This window comes from Paroedura picta, chromosome 14 (genome assembly GCF_049243985.1).
Source record: "Paroedura picta isolate Pp20150507F chromosome 14, Ppicta_v3.0, whole genome shotgun sequence".
NCBI classification, from domain to species: domain Eukaryota; kingdom Metazoa; phylum Chordata; class Lepidosauria; order Squamata; family Gekkonidae; genus Paroedura; species Paroedura picta.
Window position 1 is genome coordinate 38,616,570 of NC_135382.1, and position 20,220 is coordinate 38,636,789.

At 48.4% G+C, this 20,220-nt stretch overlaps 1 protein-coding gene across 1 annotated transcript in view; it reads right to left on the reverse strand.

Moving 5' to 3' along the window:
• Positions 1-4,118: 4,118 nt before the first annotated feature.
• LOC143823606 (uncharacterized) overlaps positions 4,119-20,220 on the reverse strand; it is a 60,841-nt gene continuing 44,739 nt past the window's right edge. Inside the window, exons 4-5 of the mRNA XM_077310083.1 lie at positions 5,706-6,217; positions 4,119-5,300 (exon numbers count right to left, since the gene is read on the reverse strand). Of these exons, the coding sequence (XP_077166198.1) occupies positions 6,105-6,217 (113 nt within the window). The 3' untranslated portion in view covers positions 4,119-5,300; positions 5,706-6,104. The remainder of the gene's footprint in view (positions 5,301-5,705; positions 6,218-20,220) is intronic.

Sequence of the window (20,220 nt, forward strand, 5' to 3'; positions counted from 1 at the left end):
GGGCCTCCCCTGCTTGGGTTTCTTCTCCTATAACCCCCCTTTAGAGAGAGGGGCCATATCATAAAACAGAGAATCCAAACACAGTGGTCTTCAGAACTTTGAAGAGCCCCACGAATAGTTTAGTCTATGTTTCATGTGCACATTATTGTTCCGGTGGTCTTCGATGGGTCATTTGTGCAGGGCAGAGAGGCCCTTTCTCCCTCTCCACCACACAGTTGTCCTGCCTGCCTGCCTGCCATCGCGGCCTTTGAATTCTCGGTCCTGCCAGGATGCAAATATTAACCCGTTTAGTTGTTGCCGCGGCGAAATCGGTTCGCTGACCGAAATGTTCGCTTCTGACTTTCGACGTTTTGCAGGCAGCTTTTGAAAAGAGGCCCTGGGAAAGTGCCTGGAACAAGGAGGTATATTTTCGTTCACGTTTGCCACCCCCCCTCCCCCACCCCCCATCACTTTGCCGCAAAGAATCCTTAAAACAAAATCCCGCCGTGTTTACATTGGTCTCCTTGAAGGGGGTATCCCGTTTGCGCTGAAATATCTCCTCGCGCCACCTCACAGGATTCCCGACTGCAAACGTGCTGAATGTGGAGCCCTCTGGGGTCCTTCAAAGTCATTTGACCTGCGAAAGGAAAGTATGGAAGAAATTCACTTGTGATGGTCCAAAGGGATGTTTGTCTTGATGGATACGGGTCCATCTGGGCCTGGGCCGTATCGGATTATCGCTCCCAAACCAGCCTCACGCTGATTGCTAATTTGCAATATGTTTATGTACTGAGCTGGAGTGGAGCAAACCTAATGAGGCCGGTGGGTATTTGCCAGAGAATCAGTGACGGTTAGATGGAAACTATTTACTGAAAGCTGTAGGGAGGGAAGGTTTGGGAAAGCAAGAGAGGGATGAGGCCACCCTCCAGCTAGCCATCCACATGAAGCTGCCTTACACATCAGACTCTTGGACCCACACGGTCAGTATTGTCGGCTCTGGCCGGCAGCTGCTCTCCGGGGTTCTCGTGCCGAGAGCCAGCATGGTGCGGTGGTTGAGAGCAGCAGCCTCTCATCGGGAGAACCGGGTTGGATTCCCCGCTCCTCCTCCACGTGCAGCCAGTTGGGTGACCTTGGACACATCCACAGTTCTCTCTGAGCTCTCTCAGCCTCATGAGAGCCAGTTTGGATGAGAGCCAGTTTGGTGTAGTGGTTAGGAGTGCGGACTTCTAATCTGGCATGCCAGATTCGATTCCCCGCTCCCCCACATGCAACCAGCTGGGTGACCTTGGGCTCGCCACGGCGCTGATAAAATTGTTCTGACCGGGCAGTGATATCAGGGCTCTCTCAGCCTCCCCTCCCTCACAGGGTGTCTGTTGTGGGGAGAGGAATGGGAAGGCGACTGTAAGCCGCTTTGAGCCTCCTTCGGGTAGGGAAAAGTGGCATATAAGAACCAACTCTTCTTCTTCTTCTTCTTCTTCACCCACCTCGCAGGGTGTCTGTTGTGGTAAGAGGAAGGGTAGGCGATTGTAAGCTGCTTTGAGACTCCTTCGGGTAGGGAAAAGCAGGGTACGAAAGCCCGGTTCTTCTTCTTTCACATTGCCTACTGCCTGGTCCTCTTCAGAGATGCCGGGGATTGAACCTGGGACCTTCAGCATGCCAAGCAGAGGCTTTGCCACTGAGCCACAGCCCTTCCCCAATCCTGCTTAGGTGCACAGGAGCATCCTGAAGTGCTGTTACTTGACCACGTTTCCATTTCCCGTGGGGCAGGATCTCATTTAGGCTGTCTGACATCGAATGCTCGAGCCTCTTCAGGTCACTTTGAGTATGTCACAAACCACTCGGTGGGATCACAGTAGCAAAGACCATGGAAAAGGCATCGGATCCCTTGGGACCAATTTAAGCCTGGTGTCCCCAGAGAGCAGAAGAGGTGCTAAGCCTGAATCACAAACAACCACCCGTGGCAGAAGGCACTTCCAGTCCTACAATAAAGTTCTGTGCATCTTGAAAACCAGAAGATGTTTGGGGGAAGGAAGGGAAAAAATCCTTTCAGTCCACTCTCTGCCCCGTGCATAATTTTATAAACCGCTCTCCCAAACTCTTCAGCTTTTCCTCATAGGAAAAGCGCTCTAACCATCTTGATTTCTCTCTTCCGCACTTTCTCCAGCTCTGCAGTTTTGGTTTTCCTTTTAAAGATATGATGTCCAAAACCACCTGCAGTAACCCAAATGAGGTGTCACCATAGATCAGAACAGGAACAATGGCCATTTTCATAGCATCTGCTCGTTAAGAGCCGATAGACACATTCAAAGCTCCTTTTAAGAGGCACGGGACCTGTTTCATAACCCTCTACAGGCTCAGTTTTGTGGATGTGCTTTACACTGGTACCCAGTTCTGGAGCTCCTCCTTTGCAAACATCTCCGCCACCCCCCCCCTTTTCCCCACAACATTACAGCCCTAGTTAAAAAGCACGCCGACTCCTAGTGCCTGATTTATCACCCATTAGAAGCACTGGAATTATGTCACAGTCTCTGGCAAATGGGGAAAGGGACTTGTTTGGATTTTCAGGAAGGGAAACAATCTGTACTTAGCTGGCAGGCGTGCCCACCAAGGAGCCGTGCTTCTCTGCCGCACCAGAGCTTGGCTTTCCCCTCCGCCTCGTGCTGATAACGGCCCAGGGCGGGAGTCACGGGAACATTAAATAAACGCACAAGGGTTAAACTGCCTTCGTGAGAGGAGATGTTGATTTCATTGCAACCTTTGGCTCCATGCGCCGTGTACCAGAGTGCTCTCCTGACTAATTGCCGGGTGTTATTGGCAGCTGGTGAAGGACACGGAGATGCCAGCAGATCAATTCAGACCCGCGCCCTGTGCCAGCGAGTGAGTTATCTCCATTTAGAGTGATTTTATATCACTCCTTAATCTTATTGGTAAATGTGATCCCCTGATGACACAATGCATAAGACTTTTGGCTGAGAGCGCAGAGTTCATGAGCTGAACTTGGCAGGCAGCTAAGGAGCTCACAGTGGAAAAGTTCTCCTCTCGCTCGCTTAGCTTTCTCTTGGGTAGCCACTCATGTCGTCTCCGGCTCATGCACAAAATAAAAGGCACTTGCAGTCTCTTTCTTCTGCTGCTCCTAAATGTTTCCTTTAAAAGGGTCAACGGTAAAATGCAAACTTTTAAGGGGGGAAGGGGGAAGGGGGCTGAAGGCAATTTAAAACTAAGAACATTAAGAGGACCTTGCAGGGTTGGTGCCCAATCCAGCGTTTCCCACCAGTCAATGTTCCTGAGAAATCTGCGAAAGGGAACTGCGACGGTTCTTTCCTGTTGATAGTTCCCAGGAATGGTATTCAGAGGTATACTGCCTCTGAACATGGAAGTGCCATGAAATTGGTAAGATAGACTCTATGCCAGGGGTAGTCAAACTGCGGCCCTCCAGATGTCCACGGACTACAATTCCCATGAGCCCCTGCCCAAAGCCCATCCTTATACAGAGTGCCCTCCTCTGTTGTGTAAAAAACACACACACACAACCCTAAGCTGCTATGGTGCACGGTGCATGTTTAACATTAATTAGGTGGTCACTGATGGCAGAGCAAACATTCCTTTGGAGGAAAAACTCTGATCAATCGAAGGAAGCCATCCATCCCGGGACACCTCCGTCACTTGGAGGGTGGGGAAGCCCTGGAGGCAGGCATGCAAACAACTATTTCTTCCTAAAATAAGCAGCCGCAGGGCCTTTGAAGTCACTGCATCTCATCCGCACAGCGACTCTAAGAAGACGTTCATGCTGATTCCCGCTTTATCTCCTCCGCAGATGTTTCTGCTGTGGAAATCAGGGAGGCCAGCCTCCAAGATGGACCTGGGGACGCCCCAGAATTACAACTCACCTCCAGGCAACAGAGATTAGTCCCCCTGGAGCAGGGGGAGTCAAGCTGCAGCCCTCCAAATGTCCATGGACTACAATTCCCATGAGCCCCTGCCAGCATTCGCTGGCAGGGGCTCATGGGAATTGTAGTCCATGGAAATCTGGAAGGCCGCAGTTTGACTACCCCTGCCCTGGAGGAATTGACCACTTAGAAGGTGGGCTGTAGAGAGTCACACCCTAGTGGAAACCCTCCTCTCCCCAAACTTCACTCTCTGCAAGCTCCACCCCCCAAAGTCTCCAGGTTTTGGCCAACCCACAACCTATGTGGACTTCAGCCAGTTTCAGTGAAGGATGCCACCTTCCAGGTGGGACCTGGGGACCCCCCAGAATGACAGTTCCTCTCCAGACTTGAACACTCCTTTATTTCCCACTGCAAAAAAAAACAATCTCCGAACTCTAAGGCTGCCAGGGTCGATGGGCCATCAGGGGATGGGGAATCTACCAGGAGGGCGAAGGGAAGAAGCCTGAAAAAACATCACGCAGAAGTGACATAGGGGTCTTGGTGACGTCAGTGGTGACACTCTGGTCTGGGGGCAAAACTCTATGGTAGAACTGGCCCCTTACCATAGAGTTTTGCTGAGGGAGAAGGGCTTGGGAGCACATAATGCTATGGCGCCCACCCTCCAAAGCAGCCATTTCCCCCCATTTGTGATTCCAGAAAATCTCCACCTGGAGATTGGCAACGCTACCTGAAACCAAGGCTATCCTTTGTGTGCCCGTTTAAAACATGTGCGCCGAGATTCCCTGGGACAGTGATGTGCTTCAACCTGCGCAATTTCTCCCCCCGCCCTTAAGCTCCAGCCACTGGGAGAAGGTACCAACGGCATGCACAGACAATTAGGAGTCCTAATAGGCCCACCAGGGCGTCTATTTTTATCTCCTGGGGTTCTTTGCCTGACACCAAAACATTAGGGCTGCACTTCAGTTTGTCAGACGCCACCTCATTCGTCAATCGGCACGAAGCATTTCTGTTGTCAAATAGTGGAGGATCCGCAGTGAAGCATCGATCAAGTGTCTGACGCAAGGAAGGCAAACAGCCGCCCCAGTGAAGGCTCCTGTCAATGCACAGATTAGAGCCCTTCAAAAAATATGTCCCGGTGGAATTGCTGTCATCTCTCTCTCCGGGTCAACGAAATGGTACAAATTTTCGGTTTTCGTGGTGAAACAAATGCCTTTCAGCAGTCGTTTGTGGGCTTAACTTCGAAAAGGGCAAACTTTTCTCTCTTCTCAAAGGGATAGGAAGAATATCTTACAGGGAGCATGGGAGGAGATGTGTAGTGAGCATAGTTGCATTAGGAACGTCCTGATGTTTTCCAAATAATCTTCCCCAGTGTCCTGGTGGGCTCAGCTGGAGACTTCCTGCTCCTTTGAGCTCACTTCCTCCCTGATCCCCCTCCTGAACAGAATGAAAGAAGACAACAGAACAGTTAGACAGTTGGGGATATCTCTCTCTCTCTCTCCTTTCTTTACTTGGGTTCATTATGAAGATAAACATTTATTTTAATCTTTAAGCAGCCTGGTGTTTTTCTCCTTCTCATATTTAAACTCTGCCAGCACCTTTCTTATGAGCAGGATGGTCATAAGATAGTTGATAGATAGATAGATAGATAGATAGATAGATAGATAGATAGATAGATAGATAGATAGATAGATAGATAGATAGATAGATAGATAGATAGATAGATAGATAGATAGATAGATAGATAGATAGATAGATAGATAGATAGATAGATAGATAGATAGATAGATAGATAGATGTGGGAGGGAGGGAGGGATCAACAGCTATTTTTGCTCTTCTCACCTGTCTCATGTGAGGTCCTGAAGGAACCAGATTATAACAAGAAAGAAACTCAGGGTGCCTCTGTGTTGTTTCACATAGCAACAATTAATCCCTTAACAAAGCAGAAGTTTTGTTTGGATTGGACATGGATGAAGATATCAGTTAGGAGGTTCAGGGCTTTCCCCCCCAGCTTGTTGATTGCAGTTTGTCAGTCTGATCAAGCTGAGATCTGCAGCCCCCAGCGAGGTGAGTGATAGAATTCAGACCGTGCCAGGGAATTTAGCTGCCCAAACATCCTCTCATCTGCCGAGGCGCATACCTTTCCAGAGCCACAATATAAAATGTGCATTCTTTCCTCTTTTTAATTTTTTTTTTAAGTCTTGGCACACCGATACATGATGCCACAGGCTCTCGTCCCGATTATTCTATCTCGTCAAGCTGCCGCACGAAGCAAGCCAAGCCAGAAGAAAGGGCACCAGGAATGTACTGCCAAGGGGTGCCAACCTCTCCGCTAATCTTCTCAGTGGGAGTTTCTGAAAAAAAAAAACATGTTTATTGAGTTGGATACAATACAGCAGTGTCAATCAAAGCCTTGCGTGGCACTTTGTAGGAAGCCCAGGTTGCTTAGACCAACAAAAAAACAGCAAACACAACGTGTGCGTGAGAACAGGATGGCAGAGGAGAATGTTTGCAGACCAAGCAGACCTGTTTTGAAAGTGGTCGGGGTTGGTGTGCTGGCTCACCTATCTCTATCGCTTAAATCAAAAGGGGGTCACGTTAATATTGTCCACATGAACAAGAGAAGCTGCATTGTCCTGAATCCGACCAACGATCCATCCACGCCAGTGCTGTCAACCTTGACCGTCAGAGGCTTCCAGGGTCTTTCACATCACCAGCCGCCTTGACCTCTAACCAGGCACACCGGGGAATTGAACCCAGGACCTTCTGCATGACAAGCAGACACTATAGAACTGAGCCACAGTCTGGGTAGATGGAAAAGGAACTACTGTTTCTCCACATAACTCATTGTTAGCTGGTGGAACTCCCTGTCACAAGATGCAGAAACAGGGATTGGCTCTGCAGACTTCCAAAAAGGATCAGGCAGATTTGGAGAGGACAGAGCGATCAATAGTTCCTCGGGAGTGTGTTTAAAGGCAGCGACAACCCCTGAAGACCAGAAGAGCATCTAGTTGGCCGCTTTAGGGAATGGAACGGTGGACTTGCTACATCCATGGCGTGATGGGTCATGACTCTTCTTTGCGTTGCTGCTAAGTTGGACTCTCTGGAATTGTACAGAGCTCCCTCCATTTCCCTCTCCTTTTAAATCTCCGGAAAATTCCCAACCTAAAGCTGGCAACCCAAGGGCCCTCGTTGTCTCAGCTCAAGCAGTTTCTTGAGTGGCTCGGCTGGAGAGCCCACCCTGAGCATATCCTGCAAAGAAAGCCATTGTGGGAACAGATCCACCACTCAATCGCTCCCCAACCAGCCTCAGTTATGCACTGCGCTGCTGTTGGGGGTTTGCACATGTGACTGGGATCCCAAGCCAAAGTCAATTTCTCCACCGCTGGGCTCCCGAGAAACACAAGCCTGCCCTTTTCATTGCTGTCCTGTCCCTACAGTTGTGGAGTACAAAGGCAGCTCGCTGCATGACCTGCCAGTTTTGCATGTTAGGACGGCCGAGGAGCACTTCAAGACGCAGATCTGCCTTCCAACCGCAAGTTTATGAATCCCAGAAGTTTCATTGGCTCAGGTCAGGCCAAGAGCTTGGCTGAAGTTCCTGTCGAAAATTTTTCTCTGTCAGGCAACAGAGAGCAGTACAAAGAAGCCAGCTGTCGGGGCTCTGAATCCAGGCCTCTAATTAAAACAGTGGAAAATTAGATAACTTCACAGATTTATCACTGCCACCACGAGCTGTCAAAAAAAAAAGGAAAGAAAGAAAGAAAAAGCTGTAGGGTTACCACCCACCTTTTTTGTTTAGATTCCACTCGAGTTGTCTCCGCTTTGCGTGCGTTAGAAGGTTTTATCTTTCCTTTGCTTGTGGCCTTTCCAAAACCCACCTAAAGCTAATTTATCCAAATGCGCACACCTGTGTCCCTCTTTTGGCTGAACATCCCCATGCCGTTTAGGTGCCATTCACTCCGAACTGTGTCATTTTTACAAAACGGCTCATTTTTTTTTTTTAATTTAGTCTTTTTATTTTATAATTATATGCAGAAAAGAAGAAAAAAGTATTGATTACAATATATCCCCCAAACGGCTAATTTCTAGCTTTCTTTTGGAATGAGATTCTGATTAGGGTAGCCCCGGCAACAAATCCGCAGTAAGGTAGATGGTGCAGGATTGCTTGAAAATATTTCACGCAGGTCAAAACACTGACATTATTTTAGATTCAAGTAGCACAACAGTAGTTGTCTAGTAGTTGGACTCTGATTTTGACATTATTTTGTGCTATTGTATGCTATTTCATAATGTACTACATTAGAACTGTTTATTTACAGGCCTGGTGCATCTTTTCTGCATTTCCTTAATGAATAAACACGGAAATGCCCCTTGGCATAAACCTTTGGACACTCAACCCCCAGGTAATCAAAAAGCAAAGAAATAGACAGACAGGCACGTATAGTGCAAATCTGCTATCTTTACTTCTGAGTAAATACTTCTTAGAGTGTGAACAGTGATTGCCAATATCTAGTGGAAAAATTAAAAATTGCCAAACATGTACCGGTTATATAAACTGCCTTTTCAGCATTTCCCTTGGGGCTGGCAGTGGCTCATGGGAATTGTAGTCCATGGACATCTGGAGGGTCGCAGTTTGACTACCCCTGATAGTGGAATTCTCCTCTGTGTCAAATATCACCCCAAAAGGTGCCACTGGATTTCATTGTGCTACTTCAGACCAAAACGGCTACCCATTTGAATCTGTTCTGGGGAGAGTTCGGGCTTGATTTAATCTAGAACTCACTCCTTTCTCTCTTTTCCAGCCTGCAGTTCTAATAACCCTCCTCCCCATTTCAAGTGAATCCATTTTCTTCCGGTCAGCTCCCTTCATGGCCCCTTTTCACATCTGCACATAGTATGGAGATATCACCGTATGAATTCTTTTGATCACAAGCCGCACATTCCGATACTTAAGGGCCTGTCCTCGTTTCTTCGCGGCTCTCCATCCCAATCTCTGGACTCCTTCTCCTCTCCTGGTTGCACGTGCAAAGCCTACCTGTCACTAAGAAGGATCAGGGCCTCCTGTTCTGCCCTTTGATATTGAAATGGTAGGATTTTCCTCCCCCCTCTTCCATCTCTGACAACTGCTGTCAGAACCAAAAGGTAAAGCCATTAGGCGCTCCCAGTGCAGCCTGCCGTCTAAATCTTGGCTTTTCCTTTGTACTTTTGACAGTCATTTTTACATATATACAAACTTGCCAAGTGGACTCCCTTTGAAGTTCTTTCCTGCCTTTGTAATGTCGTTTCCTTTGGGGTGGGGGGAACGAGGCCTTTCTAGATCTGGAAAAGACACTTTTTGGCATAAAATTAATGTAAGATATTTTGTAGGGCTGGCTGCCTGGCTTGATCCCCTCCACCTCCCCCCCCCCCCATATATATATATATTCTGAAGCTGACCACCTTTGGGATTGTTTGCTTGGAAAAATGTGATTTTAAAAAAAGAAACGCAGATGGGAAAATTTGCGTCAGAGGGAAAGAGGCAAAGACATTGTGTTCAGGCTCTTTGCTTTGGGGGACTGGGATCCTCTAATGAATTCCTAAAGGATGTTTTTTTGGGTTGCACCTTTGGCATTCTGACTGTTTTAAGGACACGGGGTGAATGTCTACGAAATGGGGGGGGGGGGAGCACAAGAACTCGCTCTCGGCTGGGTTATCCTCGTGTCTGATCTGGAAACCTCCAGAACGTGGCCACCGAGGTCCTCACTGGAACCCAGAGGGCACATTCAACCAAGGCTCTCCCAGCTGCACTGATTCCGCATCGAGGAGCAAATCAGGTTCAGGGGATTGGTTCTTACCTTTAAGGCCCTAAACGGTCTGGGACCTTTGTACCTGTGGGACCGACTTTTCCACAGCCCCCCCCCCCCCGTAATCTACAAGTGAGCATGCAAAATCTGCTTGAGACCCCCAACTCCAGAGAAGACAAATTTTGTCAACCAGAGCCAGCTCTGGTGTCAACCTGGTGCAGGGGTAGTCAAACTGCGGCCCTCCAGATGTCCATGGACTACAATTCCCATGAGCCCCTGCCAGCTGGCAGGGGCTCATGGGAATTGTAGTCCATGGACATCTGGAGGGCCGCAGTTTGACTACCCCTGGCCTGGTGGAACACTCTCCCAAATGAGATCAGGGCCCTGTGGGACTTGAAATAGTTCCGCAGGGTCTACAAGACCCAGCTGTTCCGCCAGGCCTATGGCCAAGGCCCAGAAATATCATCGATAAACTGGCAGACAAGGATCTGCACACCACGGCAAAGCATGTTACCTCCCCCTCTCTCCCGCCAGAGAGAAGTTCCCTGATTGTTTGTTAAACTATTAGATCAATACATTTAACATATTTTAACCTTCGTTCTATTTTGTGAAATGTTATAAACCGCTCTAGGCCTTCAGGGAAGGGCGACCTATAAATTTGAAGAGCAATAAATATTCAGCTAAGGTTACCAACCCTGAGTTGGGAAATGCCTGGAGATTTGGGTAAGGGAAAGATTTGGTGGGGGGGGGAGAATGCCACACAGCCCACCCGCCAAGAGCTGGCAACCCAGCGGAGAGAAAAGGATGCTTCGGAATGGTACAGAAAAACTCAGACTCTTCCTCCGGGTTGCCAATTCCACTTTGGGAAACCGTGAATACTTGGGGGTGACGAAGCCTGGAGAGGAAAGGGACCTCAATGGGGCACAATCTCATGGAATTCAGTTTCCAAAGCAACACTTTCCTTTGAGGGAACTGATTTCTGTGATTTGGAGACGAGCTGTAATTCCGGGGGATCCCCAGGTCCCACCTGGAGGCTGGCATCCCTATCCGTGAGGCCGCCCTTTCTCTCCGGCTTCCTTGTTTTGTGGCCTGCCTAAGAGCAACTGACTGGGTCCCAGAAATGAAACAAGGGGCCGGCCTTTGCCGGGGGAATGCCGTCTGCGCCTCGCCTGCTCTTCTTCCCTTTGCTGGCTCCCGGGCTGCATTAATTCTTAAAAGGCCCCGGGGAGATTTCAGACGGAGTGGAAGTCAGCGGGTGATTCTGAAGACCTTGGCAAATGCCAGAGAGGAAGTTCTGGGAAGGAGATGAGCTCCGTCTGCAGAGCAAGGAGATCCAAGCCAGTGACCTTTCTCTGTTTACAACAAGCTGCTGAAAGGGCGCTCGATAATTGCAATTAGCACTTCTGGGAAGGAGAGGCTGCTGACGGGCATTCCGCCTCTTTATCAAGCCCCGTTTGCTCGGGCGTTGGGCCAGCCGGACGCCACCAACAGCTCACGAGAGGGCTGGGGAATGTGACATGATGCGTTAGGCTGAAGCAGTGTCAATGGCCCTTCAGGGTAGCCAGTGAGCTTCATGACCGATCCGGATTCGAATCTTCACTTGGGGGACAACATGGCATGGGAATTGTAGTCCAAGGGGCTCAAGGGAATTGTAGTCCAAGGGGCTCATGGGAATTGTAGTCCATTGACATCTGGAGAGTCATAGGGGCTCATGGGAATTGTAGTCCATTGACATCTGGAGAGCCATTGTAGTTCATGGACATCTGGAGAGCCATAGTTTGGCCACTATATGAACCTGTGGCCAGTTTCGCATGTGTCCAAGACGGCGCAAGCTTTCGCATACTTGGCGGCCCCTGAGCTGTCTGCTCCCACCTATTAATGGGAGGTTTTGTGAATATGTAGAAAGTGACCTTTCCATCGGTTTGCATTTCTCACAAGGAGCTCCCTGTTTCCCTGAGAAGAAACCCAGAAACCCGTCCTCTCGAGAGAATCTGCAGCCAGCTCCTTGCTGCTTCCCTCGGAACACCTGTCAAAGAGGAATCGCCTTTTTCGTAAAGTAAACACCCAACCTTTGGTGAACAAAATCAGGGAAGAGAAAGGACCTGCCAAGTTCCGGATATCCTGGATGGTGGTCAGCACACTTCCTCCAGCTGTCAGGGAGAAAAATGTCAACTCCTTCCAGCCAACTCTGCTTTGTTTTCAACTCAAGGGATTCATCTTGACTTCATCTTGAAAAGGGAAAAAAGGTGACTCGTAGGAGACATTTCCAAAAGGGGCCGTTCTCACTTCTGACAGCCTTCCTGGATCCCATTCCAGCAGCCTGCAGGCCCTCAAAAGCAAGGAAGGTTCCTCCTGTCAGTCACCAGCACCTGGATTTCACAGGCATATTGCTTCTGTCCATGGAAGTTCCATTTCGCTATTGTGGCCTAGAGCTGTTGCTCGATGGGCAGTGCAGACTTCAGCTGACTCAGAAGGGTGTAGCCCAGCTTGGAATTGCACCGTTAATTTGCCAAATTGATTTTCTTTTCTGCCCATGAATCTTTCCACCCATTGGTTTTCGGTTCTTGATTGATCAAGATGGGTCCCTGTGTTTGTTTGTCTGTAGCATAAGAAAAGGGCGAAGAGTCCTTAAAGACTAACAAAATTTGTTGCAGGGCCGTGATTCAAATATTTGTTGCAGCCTCCTCCGCTGCCCAAGATGGGATTTATGCGTTTTACCCTCTGACCTCAGTGTGTCACTTCAAGGGCTTGGGCCACGTGCCACAACATGGAGTTTGTCCTTCACCCGGGTTTCAAGGAAGGATCCCGATCATTTCAAGCCAAACACAGGCGAGGAATTCTTGGGAACATAACGTCCTGGCCAAGCGTCCCTAATTTCGATTGACTTTTCTTTGGCCACCATTGCTTGGGCTGAGCAGGATCCAGCTTTTGGCAAATTTTGTAGCTTTGTGAAATTGCAGCCTTCCACCGATGCACGCCTGTTTCCAGTGCTCTGTTCAAAGTAGTGCCAAAGCCCCTTGGCCTCCCTGCCCTGCCTGGCTTCGTCTCCGGGGGGTCTCTGTAAACAAAGTCTTGCAAAATCTGGACCTAACAAGGAAGGCAAAAGACCTTCCTGGTTCGGTAGCTCCAGTCAAATCAGTGGGAAGAAGCCAAATGAAGACCGTGGACCCCAAATTCTCTTCCGGCATGTTTTGGTGGGATGCAGTTTTTGTCAGTGGTTGTGGTACAGCTGCCTTGAAATCCGAGCCTAATCCAGCATTTCATGCTAGGAAGGTGTGAAATGGCGTACATGCCAGAGAGGTGGAGAACTTTTCAAATATATTGGCCACTGTCTTAATTCCAGAGGGAGAATAGATTCTTAGCATGGTCGGATGTTCCGATCCATGAATAACACAGGCCATGGGCGTTCATGCTCCTGATTAAGCGCAAAATTATAATTGCATGTCAAGGAACAGCTTTGCTGTCTTCAGTCTGGAAATGGAAGTGCATTTTGTTCAAAAATAATTATCTGCCTTTAGTCTTCCGAGCTTGGTTATATATTAATGACCTATCTATTTAGCTTGGCCTTCATCATCAGAGAGAGGAAATTGAGGCAGACTGTGGGGGAAAGGAGGCTTGTCCTTGGCAAATGACCCTTTCGTTTGTAAAAGAATCTTTGGATCCATCACCCAAGACTTCACCATCACTGCAAAACAGCTGGTGATTTCATCACCCCGAGTCCAAGCTTCCCGTTTCCAAACCGTGATTCAGATATTTTCAGAAGGGCTTTAGTGGTGACAGAAGAGGGCGTGGCCAGAACAATTTACTGTTCCAATTCTCTCTCCTGCCCTGTGTCCCCTGAGTTATTTGTGGTTGCCAAAGAGGCAGCGACCTTCAATGCCCCGGCCTGTTTGGAATGTTGAGATCCTATGGTGACGGACGGCATCCGCAGGCCCGGGCATGGAATAGGCAGAGACTTTGCCAGGTCTGAGCAGACTTACTCCCCCATGCACAGCACCTAGCCCAGTAAACCGAAATCACATGGACTTCAACCTTGTGGGAATACAATGCATCCCAGGGCACCAAGGCTTACCACGCAGCGGAAGCCATCTGGTCTGGGTGTGAGGACATGCAGGTCAGACTCAAAAGAACAAACCGAGACTCTTTTATCTTCTCTAACAAATAAGAGCTCTTTTATCATAGGCACTCCATTCTAGACAGGCTAGGGTAGAGTTCTAATCTAGATTAACTAGGAGGGATGGAGAGGCAAGGATCTGTGCCAGGGGTAGTCAAACTGCGGCCCTCCAGATGTCCATGGACTACAATTCCCAGGAGCCTCCTGGGAAATGTAGTCCATGGACGTCTGGAGGGCCGCAGTTTGACTACCCCTGAATTCTGTGCCCTGCTCTCGTGAAGCATGGAGCCAAGAAGGCGCAAAGTGTGTGGAGAGGTGTCAAAAAGGCGGAAGGATGGAAGGAAGGAAGATTCCGTGAGAGGAGCAATCTGCACATCAAAGGGACCACAGCAGAGCAGGGAAGGAAAGGGTGCTCTTGGTCTTAGCATCTCTCTCTCTAACTCTCTACTAAAGTCCCCCTCTGAATCCTGAGACTCAGAGACAGCATAAAGTCTTTCACTTCCAGCAGCCCTGATATTCCAGGCCGCGTCATGTTTTGTTTGCGGTGTCACCGAGATTCCTGAGGAAGCCTTTCTCCGAAACTTACCAAAAGAAAGGGGCGTCTGGTTGGCCCCTTCTGGAAACAACAGGACATGATTTTTGGACAGACCTGATCCTTCAGGGCTCTTCTTAGGCATGTAGATTGTCAGATAACCCCTGGGGTAAGATGCTGAAGGGCATTGTGAATTTCCTGGCTTGTTTTCTACAGAGGTCTGATTTGCCCTTTTCCTCTCTACCTTTGAGCTCCTGCTTGCTCTGGGGATCTGATTAAAACCTTTGGAAAACTAGGCGTTTTTCCTCTTTGTTTTGATCCGTGTTTTTAATATATTGCAAAGAAGTGGGGGATTATCAAGATCTGGATTAGCACGCCATTTCCTGAGGATCCCCCAGCTTCATAAATGAGGTCAAAAAAGGTCCACGCTGAATGGAGTCCATTAATCTCCCGGTTGTTAGCGAGGAAATGTTGAGAAGTGCAGGTGTTAACAGCCTCTGTGTTATTTTTGGGAGGCCGAGAGCCGAAACACTCTCAGGAAGCAGACGATTCCCCTGGCTGTATCCTGAAATATTATTTTAGGCAGGAGAACTGAGGCTTCTGCACAGGATTAGGGGTTGCTTTCATCACACCTTTTTGGACGGGACATTTCTGTTTGCAAGAAATCCGCCTCTGGCATCCCCCGAAAATAAGTAACATTAAATCATCAATACGATCCATCCTTTGGGTTAAAAGAGAGGGAGGGAGAGAGATAAACATGTTGATTGCAAGAGAGATTATATATTTACAGAACGGCTGCATTCCAGAAAGGAAGCTTCACAACCTTTCCTGAAATAAATACAGCTCGTCAAAATTAACTTCTGTTTCTAAGAACTGGTTTGCAAAAAAAATGTACGTTTTGGTCCTAGCAGATTCCCCTCCACTCACGATACAGTTTGGCTGTGCCCTGTTCCATAAGCACCCTCCTTCCCCAGGGACTGTCCTCATGCGCTGGTCCCCACCCTTGATAAATCACTAGCCTTATTTCTGCATTCTGGGAATGTTTTGGATGCCTTGGCAAAACTATGTGTCAAAAGTATTTTTCCGGGTGCCGCACCACCTCTGCAGTCTTTAGAAATTAAATCACGCAATGGGAGTGCAACAAATCTTCTTTCTATTGTACATGGCCTTCCTGAACCTCTATTAGTGCATTTTAAGATAACTTGACTATTGCTGAAGTCCCTCTGGGCTGAAATACTGTCCCAGTTCCATGTGCTATTATGAAATGTATATACGGTAGGCAACTGTGATTGATCAATCTTTTACATTTTTAATATGTGCACTTTATTGTAATGAATATTTGTATTTTAAACTTCCCTTGCTGCTCAACCTTCGGGTTCCTAACTTGTCCAGTTAGGTTGGGTGTGCCGAAGCCATAACAACCACACAAACAAACAAAGGTCAAAAGAGTTAATGACATTTGTTTTCCTTGCTGCCAGGTCATGTAATGCTATTTTATATGTCCCATAGTCAGAATCAGACAAGAGATAGATTGACTTCTCAGCAACAGAATGGGAAACTAGAGCAGATAATATTTCAGCAAGGAATTTGGCCCTGAGTTGTACATAAAGTGGGCAATCAATTATGCAATAAGATGATTCCTCCACGGCTTCTATGCTACCAGCACAGAAGCGCCGATTCTTTGGCATACGGGCAGAACGGCCACTGGCATCGTTTCCAAAATAGTGATGTAAAGGCTGAGGTTGATTAGGTATCTTGATTAAATAGGAAGATCTACAGCGATCATGCTTGAATAGTCTGAACCACGATGCAGACACAATCAACAGAATTTGAGATCTGTCTACCGAAGCATCACATATGTAAATCCAGTCTCTTAAACTGGGAATTATCTACTGAGGGATTTAGAAGGTCATCGAATTTGGAGTGTGCCAAAGAGGTAAAAATGCATTGACCAGGTCGATGTAAGCGACACATTCCTTAGTCATTTCTCACGGATAGTATTTGGGAGCGAGGCGACCAACAGGCTGCACCAATAGGGAACTGAGTTTTGAATGTTTTTGTTACATAAAAAAAAAGGTTTCTCGGGAGATTTATAGTGCAGCCCGCAGCACAATTAGACCCTTCTACGTCCATGGCCCTGCGTGCAATCAGAAGTGGGTCACTGGTTAGGTTCGCCCTGCTAGAAGCAGGCGTTATTATCCCCACCCGTCCCCCCACCCCAGGAATTGCTGGAGCCCTGCCGCTGGAGATAGCAGCCCACTGACCGCCCTTAAATGGCAAACGGGAGATAAGGGTGCCACCCGCAAGTCAACAAGCCCCTTGATTCGGCCTGTCCCATCTTTTATATAGATATCTTTCACGGCTTCAGTGCCGAAGGCAGCCGTGACGCACTTTCTGTCTATCAGACATCTGCTTCAACATCTGCACTCAGTGGATGAGGATGACTCACGTCGCGCAGATCGTGTTTTTGTTTGAGTCGTCATTGACCCGCGCCGGTTTTCGTATGCACGGCCAGCGCAGCCGAATTTTTAACACCGTTGGTCATGCTCTAACAGTGCAAATCTGCAGCCGGCAAGACCCTGATGGGAGTGTGGAAATGGGAGGAACTTTTGAGGAGCTGCCAATATGAGCCGATTGGGGAGGGGGGGGGTTTCCTTTTAGCGATGTGATGAGATGTTTGGGCCTCAACCTTCCAGTATTATCACACAGATTCGTGCATTCGTGCACTCTAGCCAGCCTGTCCTGGCAATTGCACCCTCACCCTCTCTCTGTCTATACGTAATGGTTGAGGATATTCTGTTTCGCCGTATCTGACGGAGTGTGCATGCACACGAAAGCTTAGACCAGCCTTTCTCCTCTTCTTATCATTGAGAAACCCCCAGAAGGGGTGCAATCATGCAGAATATGGTTGGGAAGCAGAGCTGTGGACACGCCCACCCAGGGCCCCTCCCCTCCCCTCCCCCTCCAAGCCCATCATTGGCCATTTTGGGAGGGAGGGGCAGGTTGACATGACCATATATGGTCCCACCTATTTGGAAAACCTTTTGAGGGCCATCATTAAACCCTGGTTGAGAAAGCCAGGCTTATACCTTGGATAAAACTTTGTTGGGCTTAAAGGTGAGTCTGGATTCAAACTTTGTCCTCATGTCCTCCCTCTTCTGAGCTAGAAGCGGTCTGGGTCAAGGAACACGTTCCTTCATTGCTCTGAATCAACTGCCAATCGAGTTCACTGGAGAATCCCCTCCCATTCTAGCGTTAGAGGAGACAACTCTCTTTCTCTTTCCAAAACATTTTGTCATGCAGGGCAGGAGGGATCCCATGTTTCACTAGCCTGCGTCCATTTCAGCTCGGTTGCAGAACCAAGCCCAAACTTTGCACTAAACGCTTCTCCAAAAGCAACCCTGGATGCAATTTCTTCAAAGCGTGATTCTAGGAGCTTTCTCTTCCCCGTGCCCACACAAATACACAAACGCACGCGCGCGCACCACCTCCTCGAAGGATTCCAGCCCATGGTTTTAATTAGATAGCTGGGAACCCACCAAAGCTCCCGTCACCCCGGAGCTGGCAGCCTCACAGGCAGCCTTACAAATTACCTAGTTAGAACTAAAAGCTTCAGAAATCCCTCGGATTAAGAGGAGGCCCAGCTAGGCCTTGTTAGGACGAGTCGGGAGAGGGGAAAGCAGCTTCTATTTTTTGCTGAACAGCTCGTCAGGGTTAAAGATGACAGCGTTTGAGGACTGTCGGGCCTTTCCCCCCCCTCCCTGCACGACAGCATCAAGCCTTCTCAAGGTCAGCCACGGGGCACCCTGAAGACAGAGCTACGGTGTCAGCCACATTCTTTCGAGCAGGGTAAAAATAATATTACTTGACGGGCGGATGACAGATATCCTTCCAGACCCGACAGGCCTGCGAGGCGGCTTACATCACGCTTTCTAAAAGAAGCCCGGCCATAACCAGGAAGATAAAAGAAGGCAAAATCTAAATGCTAGCCCCACTTTTCTAAAATATACGCCAGGACAGACTTTGCTACCTGAACTCTTAACGTATGAACTGTCGGGATTTAAGAATGCCTCAAGCGGTTAAAGTTAAAGATTAAGAGTCTTATATCAGCTTTGCCATCTGCCTTATACACAATTGCCTTTTGTAGGGTTTGTTCAAAGAAATTAATTCCTGGGTGTAGTAAGTATTAATATTTGAACTATGGATCCCCAAACTGGTGCCCCTGGGCACCGTGACGCCTGTTGAGGCCTTTCCCGGAGTCCCCCAAGAGTTTAGGGACTGGGCGGAACCAGTCGGAAAATCAAGTATTTCAAAAAGTGGGGAGGGTCAGGTGGAGATTTTTCTCTAGCAAGGCTTCTGAATGGATGTGCAGGGTTTTTTTTTTTAATGTTGCCTTGGCTGACACTGCCACTACAGCTTAAGGATCTTCACTGTGTGACTGAAGATCAGCTGCTGCAGCCAATGTGTGGCTGACTCCGCCTCCTGCAGCAGCCATTTTGTGGCTGATCCCACCTCCTGCAGCAGCCATTTTGCGGCTGCCATTTTGTGTCAGAATTCCAAACCTGTCTGGAGGCTCAATGCCCTTGCAGACCCCTGTGCATTTTGTTCTGCGCAGGCCTAGCGTTTGGACTGGGGCCATCCATACCCATGACAAAGTTGTTCGGGCAGAATTGTTGCGTTCTGGTAAAATGTAAATTCCATGCCTAGCAAATGAAAAGTGAAAGGGTTTTCTGAACTCCCCCCCCCCCTTTTTTTAAATTTTATTTTGGTGATGGTCATTCTCGAACCTGTAGGTCTTGCCATTTCAATGACGTCGGCCACGGGCGCTGCCAGAGAACACGCACAGAGAGATTAGCACCCCAACAAGGTTTATTTTTCCAAGGTTTGCCTGGGTCGTGGTAAGTCCGTCCTGTTGGGTTCTCGGTGGGGGAAACTGGCCGCGGGAGACAAGAAGTCACGCTGCTGGCCCCGTGGAATTTGCGCCCAAAGCCCTTGGCGAAGCAGAGAAGGAAAAATGTTCCCATTCATGACGGCCAAGGTGGGGGAAAGAAAGGCCCACGGTCAGTTAGAAATATATGCAGCATTGCTTGTGAGCAAATGAAAAGTAAATGCATCTGGCTGCATGCAACAAACGGGGCCTCTCTTTCTCCAGCGTGTAACGGAGGCGCTTGCATTTGTGAGTGGCACTGAGCCATGAGCCTAGGCGGGATAATTATAAATATTTAAATAAAATAAATACAGGAATAAAAGCCATTACTTGTTGTTAGTCTGGCATTTTACATTCATCTCTCTCTCTCTCAACTTTGCCTCTTCTGTAAGACAGTGACTGAACTGTCATTTTAAAATGCTCAGTGGCCCACCCAAAAGACAACTCTGTTATCTCCCCCCCCCCCAACATTATCTTCCAGATCACCTTGTGCGGGGGTGGGGGAGAGTCCCAATTTATGTCTTCCCAATTTGTCTTCTGGTGAATTTCAACATTGTGAATGTTTCCTGTTAATGTGCGCTATTCAGCCACTGAAGGCCTGGATGGCTAGATCCAGGGCAAGCAACCTCAGCCTGCTGTTCAATCCCCTTTGTTCTGTTTAATGAAACAAATTTGCCCCCTTTTTCAGCACAAGTGCCGGTCGGTTGCCATATGAATGCAAGAGGAAAGAGACAATTGAAATGTTAGATCATTTAAAGCAGCGGCAAACATACACAAACCAGAAACCGGAGAACCAAGAAGAGCTAGTCTGTTGTGGGGAGAGGAAGGGAAAGCAATTGTAAACCGCTTTGAGGTAGCGAAAAGCAGAGTATAAAGCCAACTCTTCTTCAAAGCGGCCGACAAACAGCTTTACATAACAGGCATCTGTGAGGTAGGTGGGCCTGAGAAAGCTCTGAGTGAAAGAGCTTTGAGAGAACTGTGATGGGCCCAAGGTCTCCCAG